The 18,940-nt window shown below is 31.8% G+C and overlaps 1 protein-coding gene across 1 annotated transcript in view; it reads left to right on the top strand.

Moving 5' to 3' along the window:
- Window positions 1-4,292: 4,292 nt before the first annotated feature.
- Window positions 4,293-18,940, top strand: part of LOC107437813 (uncharacterized protein PF3D7_1120000) — a 35,334-nt gene continuing 20,686 nt past the window's right edge. The window contains exons 1-4 of the mRNA XM_043045913.2: window positions 4,293-4,529; window positions 5,680-5,741; window positions 9,906-10,011; window positions 13,360-13,483. Of these exons, the coding sequence (XP_042901847.1) occupies window positions 5,684-5,741; window positions 9,906-10,011; window positions 13,360-13,483 (288 nt within the window). The 5' untranslated portion in view covers window positions 4,293-4,529; window positions 5,680-5,683. The remainder of the gene's footprint in view (window positions 4,530-5,679; window positions 5,742-9,905; window positions 10,012-13,359; window positions 13,484-18,940) is intronic.

The following is an 18,940-nucleotide window of genomic DNA, read 5'->3' as shown; positions in this document are numbered from 1 at the left end:
TCCTCGTTAAACTGTTCTATTGTAAAATGCTCGTCTTCGCACGGGTTACCAAAGCGGAGGAGCCATCCCCTCTGCAAAGGATCAAAGTTGTGATGGCGTGTATTCGGATCACTTTCAGGGATGTTTCCCAGACCAACGTCAATAGTCCATTGTGCAGCTCTAGTGCGACATAAATAACATACCTACCTACCTTTTTGGCTCAAGGGATAGAGCCTTTCAATCAAGTGACTCAGGTTCGAATCACAGCGATGGCTGATCGATACGAATTCTGCTTTCGGCCTGCACCGATCACAATGATGACGTAAAATATAAATATCTTTGAAGTAGTAAATAATTCGAAGTAGAAAAAATTCAAAGTAGCTGACAGATGTGAGGTTTACGTGATTTTCTTCAGGTAACACAAATACGGGTTCGTTGCATCTTAAAGTGCACCCTATTAAGGCTATTTTGTACAAATACTTGATCCAGGAGGTCCCTTATCTTCTGGGTTAGGTGCAAAGTTACTAGGTTGCGGAATTGAACTTAAATCGTAGTAAATTCAAAATGGAGTCAACGGTTAAATTGTGGTTATCAACACACGAATTACGAATCGAAATTCCAGAAATATTACGCAAATAAATAAAAAACACGGGAGATATTTTTTCCTGAAAAACTCATTTTACGTTGATGTGATCATTTTTGCATACATCTTTTTCTCCTATGAAAACTTAAAATAGACTTTCTTGGATAAATTCTCCCAACAAAACATTTTTCTGTCTCAAGAATAGGCCTCAATTCAGTAGGATGAACGTTTCCTCACAAGTATTACTTTTAGTGGCAACATCTCTTTCACCTTCTCGTTACTTTTACTGCCTGAAGAAATGATATTCTTTTCGCGGTGACCATTAGTTTGATGATGACTCTTAAGAGGTCATCTTTAGGTAAAAGCATCTAAACTGAACTCGTCATTATATATAACGGAGTCAGGAAATTCCGTCAGATTTATACTGTCAACCGTAATTTCAGTAGATGGCCTACCCTCCAACTAGGGCCGAATTTTGGCTGTTTATTACTATATAAAGAAATCTAATGATGGTGCCGCAGTTTTTCATTGTTATCAATACAATTTCAGTGACTGGAAAATCACATGGTAGGATCCAGTTTTCCTACAATAATTTTCATATTGGTTTGGTTTGTCATCAGCATAAAATTGATATAAAGCATAAATATATTCCTATAAATATTTTTGTTTCCCGCGTTTAAAGGTTTAAATTATCTGTAATGTTATTATTACATTTTGTTGATTTTGCTTGATTTCTAGATTAAGAGTTTAGGAGGATAGTTTCTATAATTATTATTATTAAAATAATGCGGTTCTGCGTAACATTTTAAGATAAAGTTATTTAATTTGGTTTCTTATCTTAGTAACCGCTTTGCAATTACTATTTTTTGGTGCAAATTACATAAATAAACTATTATGAATGACGGTTAAAGCGATTGGTTAAATGATTTAGAATTTAAGTCATGCACAAAGGGATGAATGCAACAATTGTATTTAAAATAAATCCGCACAGCGAACAGGGGTTTAGACTATAAGTATATCTCCTAGTTGTTGCAAACGTTCTATAAATGTACAGTCAGACCTCGATATAAGGTCATCCGCATATAAGGTCACCCCGCATATGAGGTCACTTTTCCAAAGTCCCGGCTCACTGAATAGGAATCCTTTGTTACAAAATATCGGATATGTGGTCAAGTTTTAAAAATCGTTATCGCTTATAAGGTCATTTTTATCTGAGACGAGGGAAGCTCTTTTCTAACAAAAGCCTATTTAACTTCCTTACAAGGCAATTAACCCTCTCGAGTTCTAGGAAAATGTTGCAGCCAACTAACAAGCTACAATTTCTGAAATTGTTTCACAAGTTGTGGTCAGTGAGGACAATGATAGTGATCCTGAGACTGTAGCTGTAACCCATGTGAAAACCTCCAATGCAATAAATGTGATACGAAATTTTTTTACAAATCATGAGGGAGCTGAGTAACATTTTGATAAGTTGCAAAATCTAGAAAACATTGTTCAAAAAATGAAACCAAAAACAAGACAGACCTGCATAAATGATTATTTTAAATAAGGTAAGATGTAATGTATGTATGTGCACTTTGAGGAAATTTGTAAACAGCTTTATTGTAAATTAAATTATTTTTTAAATCTAACTTTCTTTATTTTTTTATTAATCCTGTTAAAATTTATTGACTTAAACATTTAATTTATGGTTAATTGTTTTCGTTTGTATTAACATTTTTAAAAGTCTTAATGTGTACCTACTATTTACGTGCTTAGTAACGAACTGCTAATGAATCGGTTAAGAGGTCACCCCGCTTATAAGATCACTTTTGCGATGTCCCTTAGGGTGACCTTATATCGAGGTCTGACTGTATATATTTTTTACATCCTTCGTTGAACAGCCTACCCAATTTTTTGAGTTTACGATTACTAATGTTCAACTCCATGATCTTGTAATTTTGAACCCACTTTTGTTTCGTTTTTGTTTTTTCGTTACTTTCTTGGGTGGAAAAGTACAAGTATTAGAATGTCCAAAGAAATCGTTTTTCTTTTTTTCTGAAATCGTTCTGAATCGTTTTTCTTTTTTTCTTTTTAGAAAGTTTTTTTTTCAAAATTTTTTTAATTTATTTATTTTTTTAATTTATAAATTAAATGTAGTATTTTCTTTAACAGCTAACTTCTTTTTCCAAACATCTTTAAAGATTGGTACAAGAAAAAGGCGACTGCTGGAGGAAAACCCTTACTTTATTGAATTTTACACCTTTTTTTTTTTTTTACTTATTTCTTGAAACAAAAATTATAATGTTATCGAATTTGTTCAATAAATTAATTTGAGACTAAAAATTCCGAAAGTAAAAACAACATTTCTAAAGATTTACAAGTTTTTAATTGAGCATCCTATAAAATCCTTTTTATATGCAGACATTGAATTTTGATTTCTCGTTTGATTTCTTTCAACGATCACTCTTTCAATGGAATTTTTCTTGCATTTTAAAGTTTGATACCTTTCAATTAAATTGTAATGCATTTTAAATAATTTTTTCTCACGTTTTTTAATGAAATTTACGATTATTTTGAATTTATGGTTTTATCGAAATGTAATAGAAAATCGTTACTTATTTGTTTTGTAATTGTAATTTTATTTCTACTTTTTACTCGTTACTCTCGCATAAAGTACTTTTACTGGTTACTTTTCAAAAGTATTGTTCCCATATATGCTGACTGCACACTTCGTAGCTTTTCGGCTCATTCTTTTCCTCTTCTTTTTTTTTCCATCAACAACTTTTCCCACTTCTTTTTTTCTTCAATTTTCTTTTTACTTCAGCATAAATAGAAATTTTTGTGAGTAGGATTAATATTACTTAACATCACAAGATTTTTTTTATGAAGTGGCTGCGTTTTATTATTTTAAAGCAAATGAATTATATGCGAGCTGCGGAATCTGAGTCGACAAAAATTTTGCAGACGGAAATCTTTTTTTTAGGTTGTTAAATTTTAGGTTCCAGGAAAAAAAAAACATTTTGATTTAATGAAAATTATGTAAACAAACACATATAGATAGATAGATAGATAGATAGATAGAAGTCATAAAATAAGTTTAAAATATGGAGAAAACGTGAAAAATAATCTAAAAAATATTAATGAAAACAGAAGAAAAAAATTTTATAATAAAATAATTTTGAAAATATTTTTTAAAAAAATTAAATAGCCGGAAAACAAAATAAGGAAATGATATAATCTCGTCATCAGCGCACAGGATTATATCCGAAAAAAAAGTGCTTTGCTATATGAATATAGCCATACCAAAGCGCATCAATAAGATAGAATACTTCAATACAATGTATATATATANTATTGTTATTTTTATTAAAAAAATTTTTGAGTGCTCCTCACACTATTGTATTAATATATTTTGCTTTGGCTTTATTGATACAATATCAGAAAGCACTCTGTTTTGCGGATATAATCGTGTGGGCTGAAGAAAAGATTATATCTTTTTTTTTCAGCTTTTTTTTCCGGTTTTTTAAATAAAAGTTCATTAATTTTTTTTCTTTTTATATATATATATACACAGAGAGAGAGTGAGTGATTTGTACTACATATTCAAACATTTCCATAAATATTGTAGAATTTTTTTTTGACTTTGTGTACTCGCAAAATTATAATAATTTCTGGTGATTCAACAGAGAAGAAGAACTTGCAACCCTAATGATAACGGAGTAATGTGAAAGCAAAATGTTCTCTATGTGCATTGAATTCTTCTACAAGATTCGAAACAGTCAAGTAAAATCCTCCTTTCGAAACCTTTCTTCAAATGGTACCTTTCTCACGCTCCTTTTTATTCTATCGCAGAAGATACTTCTTTTCAGCCTTATCAGCACCTGTTGAATTCCTAAGAAACCTTCGAGTCCGATAAAAAATAGTTTATATACTCCTAAACACATCGAAATTGCTACGTCATTTGATTTCTGAGCATCGTGGTTCGGTAAGTCTTGCTTTTTCATATCTCATACTTTATCAATATTTTAATATGTGGCATTTGCATAACGAAAAACTAAAGGGTTTAAAGGACTGATTTTCAAATTAATCCATATCATTAAGTTTATTTGCAGTTCACAACAGAGGTTAAAGGCCAGTTCTAAACAATAGATAAACATTTGAAAAGAAATTTAAATCCCACCTCCTTTCCTGCTGTAATAAATCACTTTACAATGAAAGAAATTATAAACTAAGTGAAATCCTTTTATAAATAAATCTCAATCCAAAAAAATACATTACATTACGAGAAAAAAATCGCACTCTAAAGCAGCCGTTCCCAAATGGTATTCAACGGAACCCTAGAGTTCTGTGGAACACTTAACCTTTTGCTTACGGTATATCAGGTTGTACCATCACATGTGGTCCACATGTTGTACCAGCCGTAGGCAAAAGGTTAAAGGAGTTCCGCGAGTTTGCACTTTTTAAAACCAATGATGAGTTTTAAAATCTCTGACTCAATTTCGATCCAACCTTTAATTCGTGATTTATTTAATATGACGGTTGCATTTATGAAATTATTTCAAGTAAAATGCCAATGTAATAAAAATGACATTTTTTTAAGGAAAATATAAAATTTCTAGAATCAATGATTGAACAAAAAAATCTTGAAAAAGCAAATAATTTTAAAATATTGCATTAGTATTTCTCATCCTTTTTTTTTTCAAATCGAAATTTTTTAATTTTTTAATAAAGAAATAATTTTTCATAATAACATCGTTTGTACTAGTTCTTTTAAGTTTTCCTTTCGAAGTAAACCATAATGCAGCTTATTTTAATTATTTTCAGCTCATGTATATACACACCAATAACAAATTTATAACGAGACTTAGGTATAGCATAAGGATAGCAAATTTAACAATCAGACATAAAACCTTATTAAGATTATGAAGGATAAAACGATGAAAAATCATCATTCCTCTAATTAAATATTTTGAATTTAGTCTCTTATAGGTTGTAATGTTCACAATTACCTTTCAACTCTATTTATAAAGTTGGAGCTCAGCAGAAAGAAGTTTGATTATTTATAGTAGCCAAAAAAAAATTGGGATACGCTGCTATAATGTGTTGACTGAATTTATGATTTTTTTTTCTTCCAGAAACATGAAGCTCTTCTTGCTAGCCTGTCTTATTGGCTTTGCAGCCGCTGATTTACTTCAGGGTGAGTTCATATTGCTCTCTGTATGATACATGTATGAGTTTATTTTAAAAACAATTCATTTTTTCATTTTCAAAAATAAACATTAAAAGAAAATAATAAAAAAAAAACAGTGAATCCAAACAACCTTTCCTATGCTCACCAGAACAAATCCTGAGCCTTCGAACTCAATTCATTCCTTTTTTTTCCTCTTTTCTACGAAGAACCTGAACTGAATTTTCAAATCCTGAAATATTCATGAATGTTCTTTTATTCCTATATTCTTAAAATAGTTTAGGAGAAATAAAAATATATTTCGTTATAGAAAAAAAAAACTTCTCTGGGATCGTCTTTCAGAGAAAATATGTTTCGGGAGCTTTCTTTGTTACTTTTTAAAATTCGAAGCACTAATTTCACTTTAGAAAACGCAAGAAGATGGAGCAAATTTCGTTTTTTAATTTTTTTATTTTTTATTTCAGAATGAAACGAAAAAAGTTTCTTTCACTATCAAACTACTAGCAAATACCAAAAAATTATTTTATATATATATATAAAAAAATTTCCAAAATAATTCCATATATAAAAAAATCTCCAAAAAATTTCTTCAAATTTTAAAGTCTTCAAAATAATCTAAAATTTTTTTTGTATACTTCCTTAGCTACGCTTATTAATATCCTACAGACAGCAGTGTAGTTTATTGAAATTTGCTCGAGAAAAAAAATAAAATAGAAATTCACCAAATCTTGAATGCCAGGAAAATGACATATTAACTTAGAAGTTTAAAAAACAGCCATTTTAAGTTAATAGTGAGTAACTCAACTTAAGCCTTTATGTTAGATGAACCATAAATTGCTTAAATTAATTCTTTTTATCCACTGTAGAAAGAAACAAAAAAAGTTTTGTTGCTGATATGTACATAATAAAATTGTGTATAATAATCAATCATTAAATAAATAAATAATTTTGATTACATCCAAGCATATTACAATCATACATAAACTTGGTATTAGGTTAATATTTGCTTTTCCTCTTTATAGTATTAGCAGTTAAAAAGAATTTTTGGCAGCACCTCAATGTCCTGGCATTCATAAGCCAGGGAAATGACAGCCAGGATAATGACAAATTCGCCATTTTATGGCATATAACTTTACTTTAATTTAATATTTTTGCCGAAGACGTTTACATTCTACAGAAAACAACAGGGTTTCTTAAAATAACTCAGATAAATCTATGTAGTTTATGTTATTAATGATTTCAAGAAGCCAGGAAAAAGACAACACAAAAACCTACTCACCTTGAAAAATTTTTTGATATAGATTTTGAATCAGAAAATTGGTTCTTTATTCATGCAACAAGACATGTTCATATAGGAGGGTATCTAATCAATCTATTAACACAAGATATTGATTGCTGCCTCTATCTATTTTGGTTATAAACCACTAAATAAAAGTAGCCAGGAAAATGACAGATTTTCCTGGGACGAACAAATTATTGACAGAAAATTTTTTTTTAAACGAAGCTCTAGTAAACAATATCCTCTGAGTATATTCTAGAAATGCTTACATAGGATAAGATAAAAAAAATTAGATTTTGAAAAATGTATGGGAAGTTTTGAAGCTAGTTATTATTGGAAATATTGTTTGGAACATGCCAGGAAAATGACATTTTGATATTCAATTAAATTTTTTAAGTATACAAAACAGTCAATGCTAGTGCAAAGTCATTTTAAAATGCTAACAAACAACAACAAAAAATATAAACTTTGACAGCAAATGTCTCCAAAACTGAGATGATGTAAAATACTTAACACGCANCCCAAAGTGCTGGGATTACAGGTGTGAGCCACTGAGACTGGTCAAATAGTGGTAATCGTAATACTCATATTAAAACCCTATATTGAACATATATATATATATATATATATATATATATACATATATATATATATATAAGTGAATACCAAGCATGCTTGGGAACTAAACACTGGGGGTACCACGTTCGGCTGACCACCTGCCCGGAACACCCTTCTTCTGCACCCCAGAGCCCAAGATCAAGAAAACTGAAATGAGCACAGTAGACCTTGGCTCCATGAGCTGTCGCGCCACTGAGTTTAGTTTAGTTTATATGTATATATGCAGGGTGATTCTAAAAAGATGGGCAAAATTTTAGGAAGTGATAGTACACACCCAAGCAAACAATTTTTATCAAAAAATGCCTGGTCGAAAACAAAACGCAAAGGTGCTGGCGCATTTGGAAAGTTGTTTGATGCAAACGTGAAAGCTCCATTCCTGTTGCGAGTTACTGCGTTGCGTTACTTGTCGCCAAGCTTTCAGCCGCTGCAGGGAAAGTTCGTGATATGCCCTATCTTTTCTTAGCCGTTGTATTGCGTGCATAGCCGCTGCCGGCAACTGTTTTGAACACTTATTGAAATTACATACCATTAAATTTGCTTTTATAACTTAACTTCATCGTTCTTTGTGTGTTTTTGCCTCATACAAGAACATAAACTTTGATGCCCTCTAGCGGTTTTGCGTTTTGTATTCGACCATGCATTCTTTCATAAAAAATTGTTTGCTTGGGTGTGTACTATCACTTCCTGAAATTTTGCCCATCTTTTTAGAATCACCCTGTATATGTGTATAAACATCACTCAATAAGTCTCCGGATTGACACATAAGTACATAAATGGCACCACTGCTAACAGAACCATATGATTTCTGGACAGTAACAATTTTCAAACTATAATTGTCAAAATTTCATGACATTCTGATTATTCGTTTAGAGGTTACAAGTGGTTTTAGAGACCCTGGTTTTGTAGTTTTTAAACAATAGATGAAAAGAAATTTCATGTTTTGAATAAGCATTGTTTTCTGATGGGGAAAAATACTGAAGCAAAACAGTGACTTGATTAGCGATATCGAGACTCTGCACGAGAGAAATCAAATATTTTTGACTGGTATGCTGAATACAAAGCGCGGTCGTAAAGGCACTGATGATGCTGAACGATCTGATCGTCCGAAATCAACCGTTGCTGCAGAAAATATCAAAACAGTTCATAAAACAGTTTTGCAAGATCGTAAAGCAAAGTTTGCGTAAGATAGCTTACACCTTAAGTATATCAGAAGGTAGTGTGTATACAATGTTACATAAAAATGTGAGGAAACGCTAGTTGCTTTCGAAATGAGTGTATAGTTTACTCACATTGAACCTAAAAGAACTAAGTGTCGACGATTTAAGACGTTGTTTTTAACTTTTAGAGTGAGATAAAAAAAAAGGGGGGTCACACTTTCTTCCGTCTGTATATGACAATGGATGTAACATGGATCCACTACCACACTCCTGAAACAAAAAAATGTTCAGTTGAGTGGACAACAGCCACCGTATTTTAGGACGCGCATGGTATTTTGTTCATCGACTATTTTGAAAAAGATAAAATTATGAATAGCGAATATTATATGGCATTATTGGATCGACTGAGCGAGGAAATCAATAAAGAACGGCTTCATATGCAAAAGAAAAATTTTCTGTTTTACCAAGACAATGTCCTTTCATATCATATCCGCCGTTGAACAGCTGACCCAATTGTGGGTTTACGACTACTAATGTTCAACTCCGTAGCCTTGTAACTTGAACTCAATCCAGAAGACAAGGAAACTGTTAGATCAGTACGCTCAGAGGTATTGATTTGTTATGGAAACATGGAGGATTTTGCGACTCGACCGATTTAATGTGTCACCATTTATTACACGGGTCTTCGGCAGGCGAGGGTCGAACCCACGAACTGTTGGACATGGGTCTTTGCCCTACCCTACCAGGTTAACCCACCAAAAAGAAAGTTATTGCAGAGTAGTAGACAGACAATGCCTTTTGTCACAAATCGATGAAAATAATGGTTAAATTGAATGATTTTCCCACTCACCTTACTCTCCAGATCTGTCCCCTAGTGGCTACTGATTCTTTGCAAATCTCAAAAAGATGCTGCGGGGAAAGGAAATTTTGCTCAAATGAAGAAGACAATTTAAAAAAAGACAATGAGTTGTACACTCTAGAGAACTCAACATAACAGCCTTTTCTCGAATTTGGGTCGTTTGGAAAGTGCTGATCTTGCACTCGAAAATGAGCTGTAGTGTATGTGCTTTAGTTACAAGCTTCAGTTATTCATCACACATTATTTTTATTTCACTTCAGATGCAGCCCCTGCCATTGATGAATCAGTGTTGGCTTTCCTTGAGGGGGCCGTCAGCGCCGGATCCCTTTCTGAAGTTCTTGGAGTAAAAGACCGTGAAATTGAACAGTAAGTGTGAAGTACTCTCTCTTATTAATGTATTGAGCAAAACACGCACCTGGGACGTTAGGAAGACTCTAAACTATTTGTCATAGGAATGCAGGTGAAGAAAGGGTGTAAACTGATGTTTGATTTCAACTAGGGAGGAAATACACAAAAGAAATACCAAAAAATACACAAAAGAAATAAGGCTATCTTCCATAGACATAATGTAAACCAGTCCTCCAAGATGAAGTGCTGTTCCTCTGAATAAAGGTCGAAGCATTTAGGGGCACAGTAGCAAAGGTTCCTGAAACGAGTTTGCTTCCTCCTCTCCTCCCAATCACTACGGGGGTTGGCTATAGTCCATTCCACCTTAAGTTGGCACTGGAGAGAAAGGTAGGAAATGTAATGTAGGAAATGTAATACTCCGCCTTTGAAAAGTAGTTCTTCGCTATTTTGAAATTAATTGCAATTTAAATGCGCGTACAAATATAAATAAATGTTGCGTAGTAAGAAAAGTATATCTTGAAACATTCATTAGAAGTTTTTCATGATTAAATGTATTTAACTTATAAATACTTTCTCAGTAAAGCGAATGTACAAAGAAGAAGGAGGTGTTTTAGTTTGGCGCTGAATTAGTTTTCAAGGACAAGGAATTGGCTCATTGGCTGTGCTTCTACACTGGTCAGTCAGCTTTTCCATTCGCCTTGGCTTTGTCCTATCTCTTGTGCAGTTCTTATTTCGTTTTTTTTTGTATTTGATTATTTAATTTTCTAAATATTAACCTCATCTGTACAATATTTAATGAAAAAATTTTTCCCCTCAGAATAAATGAAAAGAAAAAAACAACAACAACAACACCCCAATAGACAGGTGTATATTATTAAACTGATGACAGTTGATCATATTTGCTGTGTAGCTAATTCAACATGTGATTTTATTATTATTTTTTTACGACAAAAGAAAAAAAATTTTTCGCCTTGATCGATCTCTGTAAAGATTCAAATTTTGCGTCTTTTACGCCATGTTTAGTTCTGAAGAACAATTCGCTTTTTATAGGAACTTAAATAATGTAAAAATTTAAGATTTTTAGTTTGTTCAATTAAAGGGACTTTTAAATATTATCTGAAATACAATTTCCATAATAGAAGTGTTAATCCGTTACTTATAAACTAATAAAAAGTATAGGAATTGAAATAATTTCAAAAAAGACGCAAAATTTGAATCATTAATTTTTTTTTAAACATCGAAAGATTAATTTAAACCAATCAATATTTTAATAATTATTTTTGAAATACAAAGCCCAAAAAGCTGAGAAAATCTTTCCCTTATGTAGAAAATATTAAGATATTTCAGTATCTGACAAAATATTTCGAGGCTAACTAATTCTACTGTACTTAAATAACAAATTATACGGATTTTTCTCGTAAGCCTCCTTTCACCTGCAAAGGTCCTGAAAAGTAAAGGAAAGTTCTGATATTTCAAAATATGTATTTTCTTTTGAACAAATGCGCCTACCCATCCAAGTAGAATTTCGCCTGATGAGAAATTGTGGATTGAGTTCAATTCAGGGGCGACCCCACAAAGAGTTTTCAAAAGGAACTGTCAACTGTTAAAATATTAAATGAATAACATGATAACCACCAGGATAGGTGGTTATCATGTTATTCAAAGAGTTCCTGTTGAGTCTAAGAGGGTGGGATATGGCAGCTGAAAACATGGGGGGGGGGAGCGAACAAACAGTACGCCCCCCCATATGGATAATACTAATTATTTTTTTCAGGTAAGTTCTTTTGCCTCTTAGAAGCAAATATATTTCAGAAAAAAAAACATTTTTATAGTAAAAAAAAAACTTTTCTGAAAAGATTTTTTTAATTTTTTATTTATAAAAAAAAAGAACAGTAAATATTGAAAAAACATAGGTATGATATTTTTCATGATCAATGATTTCCTGCCTATGTTGACTTTTTCTTCCCCAATAAAACACCAATGAGGGATAAATTAATGTACATTAATCTACAAAAAATAAGCATATAAAATTAAATATTTAAAACAAAGTATTTATACGCATCTATGCATTTTGTTTTTTTTTTTACTTAGATTTCAGCAAAAAAGAATATTTTTAAATATATATATTTTTTTTTGTTTAAAATTAGTTTCGTTTAGTTAAAAAATCATAATAAGAAAATCTGCTTTTTAAATACTAATTAAGAAATCAGCTTACAACTAGTATCTTAAAATAATAATTATGAGAAATGCTCTAAAAAATCGTGCTCTTTTCCGTATTATGTACAAAATTTTAGTACGATTCTTGGTTTTAAAAAAAAAAAAAATCGGCGTTTTGCTTTCTTAAACGCCAATACTGGCCACTTTCTCTCCCTTTGTTGCTACCTCATCCCCGCACTGATTTAAAGAGTAACCCAGTTTCCATGTAATCCGGTCTACCTACCTTTCTCTCCAGTGCCAACTTAAGGTGGAATGGACTATAGAAGAGTTTTCCCGTTTCACTTATTGTTGGTTGTTCTGCATTTTTACACTATTGATAAACATAACTGTACTATTAATTAAGATAGTTCTTTGGGAGTACATTTATATTATCCATGTTGATTAAATTCGCTAACACACTTTGATAACACACAAATTTAAAGAACGAATTATAGTGCAAACGGTGCAGTATAATAATATTTGATGGCACACTTTTTCAAGTTTAAGCTTAAAAATAAATCGAAAGTAATAATCCGGAAGTCTTAAGACGAATTTTAACTACCAGAGCTATCTGTGCGTAGCTTTACCTGGTCGACTATCCATAGAAGGAAGAAGAAGCCCATATTAGGTACGCTGCCATCCGCAATTCAATACTTTCGTTTAATCTCAAACAGATATAATTCACAACATATATAATTAACATGGATGATATAAATGAATTCTCAAAGAAGTAAATGGTGCAATAAGGCAGACAAACCATAAATAGAAGAGAAAACATTCCCTCGACTCAGCAGTGGTTAGGGAGACAGGTGGGCACAAACCCGTTTCAAAAAGATCCTTTGTTGCTCTGTGGCCCTTAAATGTTTCTTTTGTTTCTACACAATTCCCGACAATTGTGAGACAATTATGTCTATAAAAGCTGGCTGCCTTCTTTCTGTCTATATATACATACATACTGACCCATTGTGGACCCCCTAATTTGTCTAAAATAATTTATTTTGGTATGATACTGTAATACTTAGTAATACAATATTATTGGGCTCACATGAAGGGGAGATATGGATCCATGTATATATGCAGTCTATTAAGCAGAAATTTCTTCATTTTAACGCTTCTTTTCTTCGATCAATGGCGTGAAACTGATTGGAATCACGTATGGTTTAATTTCAGGATGGCCGATGATATTGAATCTGAATTGGGTCAGAAAATCCGCGAAGCCTTAAAGGAAATGCTTGAAAAGATCAAGGATCATGTCGACAACGGCAAAGCAGTCGGTCTGGAACTCTTTGAAAAGGTAAATGCAACACATACAGAGTTTCCGAAAAGTATTGGAGATATGGATGAAAATTATATGCACCGGATCATCAAGAATCTGTGAGTGCGCAAGTGAAATAATGTCGAATGATGAATGAGATAGTACCAATGTGTCCACCCCAACACCTGCTGTCACTCCCAGAGCCGGGTTAAGCGTACGCGGGGCCCTACACCATTCAAAATTTTGGGCCCTTAGATTAAAAAAAATTTTCTCGTATATTTTTTATTTATTCAAACATAAAAGTAATTATATATCTTTTTATTTAAGAAAGCGTGTTTAAAATAAAAATAAATAGTAATAAATTAAATTTTAATAAGTAATAAGTTTATATGATTAACATTATATAAAAAAAAAACTACTGTATTTTATTAATATATATTTGAAATAGAATTTTTTTTTTTTAAAAATCATAATTTTTCTTAATTTTTTTAAATTTATTTTCAAAAAATCCATTTTAGGGGGTCCCCTAATGATTGGGGGCCCCAAGCCATGGCCAAGTCTAGCCTAATGGGTAATCCGGAACTCCCCATTTACACGATGTCAGGAGCGTGACGCCACAAGAAGAAAAAGATTGTTCACCTCCAATTCTCCTAGTATTGTCAGATGACGAGGAATCAGACCGAGGTGCATAAAAATAAAACTTATATCTATTTGAACTGAAGAGGGATTTTGAGGGCGTTGATTGGATTTCTTACCTACACCTTCTGTTATATTTTTGAGGCATGGCATACTCTTAAAATTAACTAAATTAAATTTAACATTCACGCTCAAGGGAGGGGAGGGCAAGAGACACTGACCAAAATTCCTCTCAAGTGCTAATGAATTGATTTTTTAAAAAATATAAACTTTCAGAGAATTTCTTTTTATCTATGTAATAACTGCAATTTCTTATAAAAGTTTTCCAAACACTCTACAAAACATGAAAATTTTGCTTTTGATGCTTTGAAGACACAGTAAATTTTGTCCTGGGGACCATAAAATCTTTGTTCCGCTTTGTCCGTTCAAGCTGAAATAAAATTTCTCAATGAAATCTACGCAGTTTAGATCCAATTTTTGAGACTTTTTTTCCAATGCCCACCTGGGGAATGACCTTTGTCAATACAGGCAACTGTATTGACAAACTGAAGGGCAGATTTGTTGGCCACTCTTTCGGGGCACCCTATTAGGTGGGCCAACGTTTCTCCCACAGTAAAGACAAATAGTACAGAGAATGAGAGAACATCCATGCCTTGTCCGGAATTCGATCCCAGAACCTTTCTGATGCAAGGTCATTTCCACAGTTTAAATAACATTTACAAACAATTAACATAACAAAAGTATTTTGATTAATATGAAAAAGATTTTATAACACGAAAAAAGTTTTATCAGATACTATTATTATGTTAACGTATAATACTTATTACATATATTTTCGAAATATTAAAAATAAAATATGTAACTAATAAGATGAAGCATTTAAAACATGTTATAAATTGGTAGATTAAACATAATACAGATTTTTAGTTCGATATATAGAAAACGCCATGTGTAAAATACTGTATTTTAATACTAGTGATTTCAATTTGATTCAATTAATTCCTGAAAAATAAATAAAATAATTCGATAATTTGATTTTATTCGTCAACTATCAGTTTCAAACTATTCCATTAATATCAGTTTCAAATTTTTTTTTTCTTCCTTGGTTGTTTATAAGAATTTATCAGGGCAATTAAACTGTGATTTTAGTATTATTCAATAAATTAGAATGATATTATCTTTGTAAGAATTTATGTAATTTAAATAATTATAATAGTTACTTACGAGCAGATCCTTGTCTGTGAGGTTTCTATTTTTCTGGGATTCCATTATACATTTTTCAGTTACCCGAATTCTTTCAACCATTCGTTTCATTCTTCTAAATTTCGAACATGGTTTCGAGAGAAATAATGTTGGAGGTAGGTATTTTATTGACGTCGCACCAGAGCTGCAAATACCAAGTATGGTGAAATGAAATCACAATATGTTTCTGATGACATTGACAAAAGAACCAATCAGCTCCCTCAAAATCTCTCTTCAGTTCGAATAGTTTATATGCGGCCGAGATTCAGGCGCGTGATGATTGGTTCCTTACGTCACATGGTAATTTTTGGCCTATCGTTGCAAAATATAGTTTAACTCCAGGAATAGAGTCAATTTGTCAAGCTTTTTGTAGGCTTGTGATGTCAGAAAACTGTTTCCAGTCCTCGTGTAAAAGTGGGGCTCTCGAGGTATTGGAATCCAGTTTGGTTTCAATAGATAGGTTTCAAACAATCTCAAACGTGTCTAATTTTATTTTTCGATTTTACATATATTTCTTAACATATCGATATATCTCTATTTTAAATAATGCTCACCGAATTTTNGCAAATACAATGCATTCAATACAAACACTTAGACGTTTAGGTAGCTCCCAGTAGAAAAATATCAATTCAACAGCGGACTTTTAGAGCATTCTCACTTCCATTAATTAATTAATTCCTAATTGAGTTTAAATTAAATATTGTTATGTTTTTAGTGCATGAATCTGAATTGAACAACCTGATAATGCTCACTCTGGTTATTGTTATCTGGTTGCTCACTACGTGCTCTTGCGCGCCGAATCCAATCAATTAAAAATGAAAACTGTTGCCAGCGCGAGAAAAGAAATATCATCGGTTTTATTGATACATACATACATACATACGTACGTATTAGCGTTTTATATAATAATATAGATGGATGAAAATTATATGCACCGAATCATCAAGAATCCGTGAGTGCGCAAGTGAAATAATTTCGAATGATGAATGAGATAGTACCAATGTGTCCACTCCCAGAGCCGGATTAAGCGTACGCGGGGCCCTAGAACATTCAAAATTTTGGGCCCTTAGATTAAATTTTTTTTTCTCGTCTATTTTTTATTTATTCAAATATAAAAGTATTTATATATCTTTTTTTATTTAAGAAAGCATATTTAAAATAAAAAAAATAATATTAAATTAAATTTTAATAAGTAATAAATGAATATGATTAACATTATATTAAAAATTATCGTATTTTATTCATATATATTTTAAATAGATTTTTTTTTAAAAAAAATCATTATTTTTCTTAATTTTTTTTAATTTATTTTCAAAAAATCCATTTTAAGGGGTCCCCTTATCATTGGGGGCCCCAAGCCATGATCAAGTCTGACCTAATGGGTAATCCGGAACTTTTGACTCCCCATTTACACGATGTCAGGCGCGTGACGCCACAAGAAGAAAATGATTGCTCACCTCCAATTCTCCTAGCATTGTCAGATGACGAGGAATCAGACCGAGGTGCATAAAAATAACACTTATAATATCTATTTGAACTGAAGAGGGATTTTGAGGGCGTTGATTGGATTTCTTACCTACACCTTCTGTTATATTTTTGAGGCGTATCATACTCTTAAAATTAACTAAATTAAATTTACTATTCACGCTCAAGGGAGGGGGGGCACGGGACGTATCCTTTTATCTACGGAATAACTGCAATTTTTTATAAAAGTTTTCCAAACATTCTACAAAATATGAAAATTTTGCTTTTGATGCTTTGAAGAAGGGGTTAACAGTAAATTTTGTCCTTGGGAGCATAAAATCTTTGTTCCGCTTTGTCCGTTCAAGCTGAACAAAAATTTTTCAATGAAATCTACGCAGTTTAAATCCAATTTTTGAGATTTTTTTTCCAATGCCCACCTGGGGAATGACCTTTGCTAATACAGGCAACTGTATTGACAAACTGAAGGGCAGATTTGTTGGCCACTCTTTCGTAGCACCCTATTAGGTGGGCCAACGTTTCTCCCACAGTAAAGACAAATAGTACAGAGAATGAGAGAACATCCATGACTTGTCCGGAATTCGAACTCAGAACCTTTCTGATGCAAGGTTATTTCCCTGACCCCTACATAGTCCGATCGACATATATGAGACTTCAAAGTTTAAATAAGATTTACAAACAATTAACATAACAAAAGTATTTTGATTTATATGAAAAAGATTTTATAATACGAAAAAAGTTTTATTAGATACTATTACTATGCTAACGTATAATACATATTACATATATTTTCAAAATATAAAATAAAATGTGTAACTAATAAGATCAAGCATTTAAAACAAGTTATAAATTGGTAGATTAAACATAATACAGATTTTTAGTTTGATATACAGAGAACGCCGTGTGTAAAATACTGTATTTAAATACTAGTGATTTCAATTTGATTCAATTCATTCCTGAAAAATAAATAAAATAATTCGATAATTTGATTTCATTCGTTAACTATCAGTTTCAAACTATTCGATTAATATCAGTTTCAAATTATTTTTTTTTATTCCTTGGTTGTTTATAAGAATTGATCAAAGCAATTAAACTGTGATTTCAGTATTATTCAATAAATTAGAATGATATTATCTTTGTAAGAATTTATGTAATTTAAATAATTATAATAGATACTTACTAGCAGATCTTTGTCTGTGAGGTTCATAATTTTCTGGGATTCCATTATACATTTTTCAGTTACCCGAATTCTTTCAACCATTCGTTTCATTCTTCTAAATTTCGAACATGGTTTCGAGAGAAATAATGTTGGAGGTAGGTATTTTATTGACGTCGCACCAGAGCTGCAAATACCAAGTATGGTGAAATGAAATAACAATATGTTTCTGATGACATTGACAAAAGAACCAATCAGCTCCCTCAAAATCTCTCTTCAGTTCGAATAGTTTATATGCGGCCGAGATTCAGGCGCGTGATGATTGGTTCCTTACGTCACATGGTAATTTTTGGCCTATCGTTGCAAAATATAGTTTAACTCCAGGAATAGAGTCAATTTGTCAAGCTTTTTGTAGGCTTGTGATGTCAGAAAACTGTTTCCAGTCCTCGTGTAAAAGTGGGATTCTCGGGGTATTGGAATCCAGTTTGGTTTCAATAGATAGGTTTCAAACAATCTCAAACGTGTTTATTTTTATTTTTCGATTTCACATATATTTCTTAACATATCGATATATCTCTATTTTAAATAATGCTTACCGAATTTTTAAAAAATGCCATTACAATACCATTAACAGACAAAAATACAAAACCTTGTTATTCATATTGGGGCACCTTTATCCTAGATAATCCAAATTTGCAGTATACAGGGTGCTTCCAAATTAAGATTTCGATGTTGCCCCCTCCACACCACCCCAGTGGGGTATCCATTTTGGTAATGCATCTACCGAAAACATTTCACAAATATATTTTCATAATATTGGTCTGATACATATTTTTTAAGATATTTGACCGTTTTCGTGAGTTTGGAGATCATGTACATCGCAGAAACATCTTAAATAGTTGTCAGTTGGAAAAATAACATAAATGTAACAGAACTTGTGAGTGGTTCCGAATCAATCTTGTTTTTATATGTAGAAGAAT

This window comes from Parasteatoda tepidariorum, chromosome 9 (assembly GCF_043381705.1).
Source record: "Parasteatoda tepidariorum isolate YZ-2023 chromosome 9, CAS_Ptep_4.0, whole genome shotgun sequence".
Taxonomy (NCBI): domain Eukaryota; kingdom Metazoa; phylum Arthropoda; class Arachnida; order Araneae; family Theridiidae; genus Parasteatoda; species Parasteatoda tepidariorum.
The sequence above is the reverse complement of the archived record's forward strand: the minus strand, read 5'-3'. Positions and strand labels throughout refer to the sequence as shown.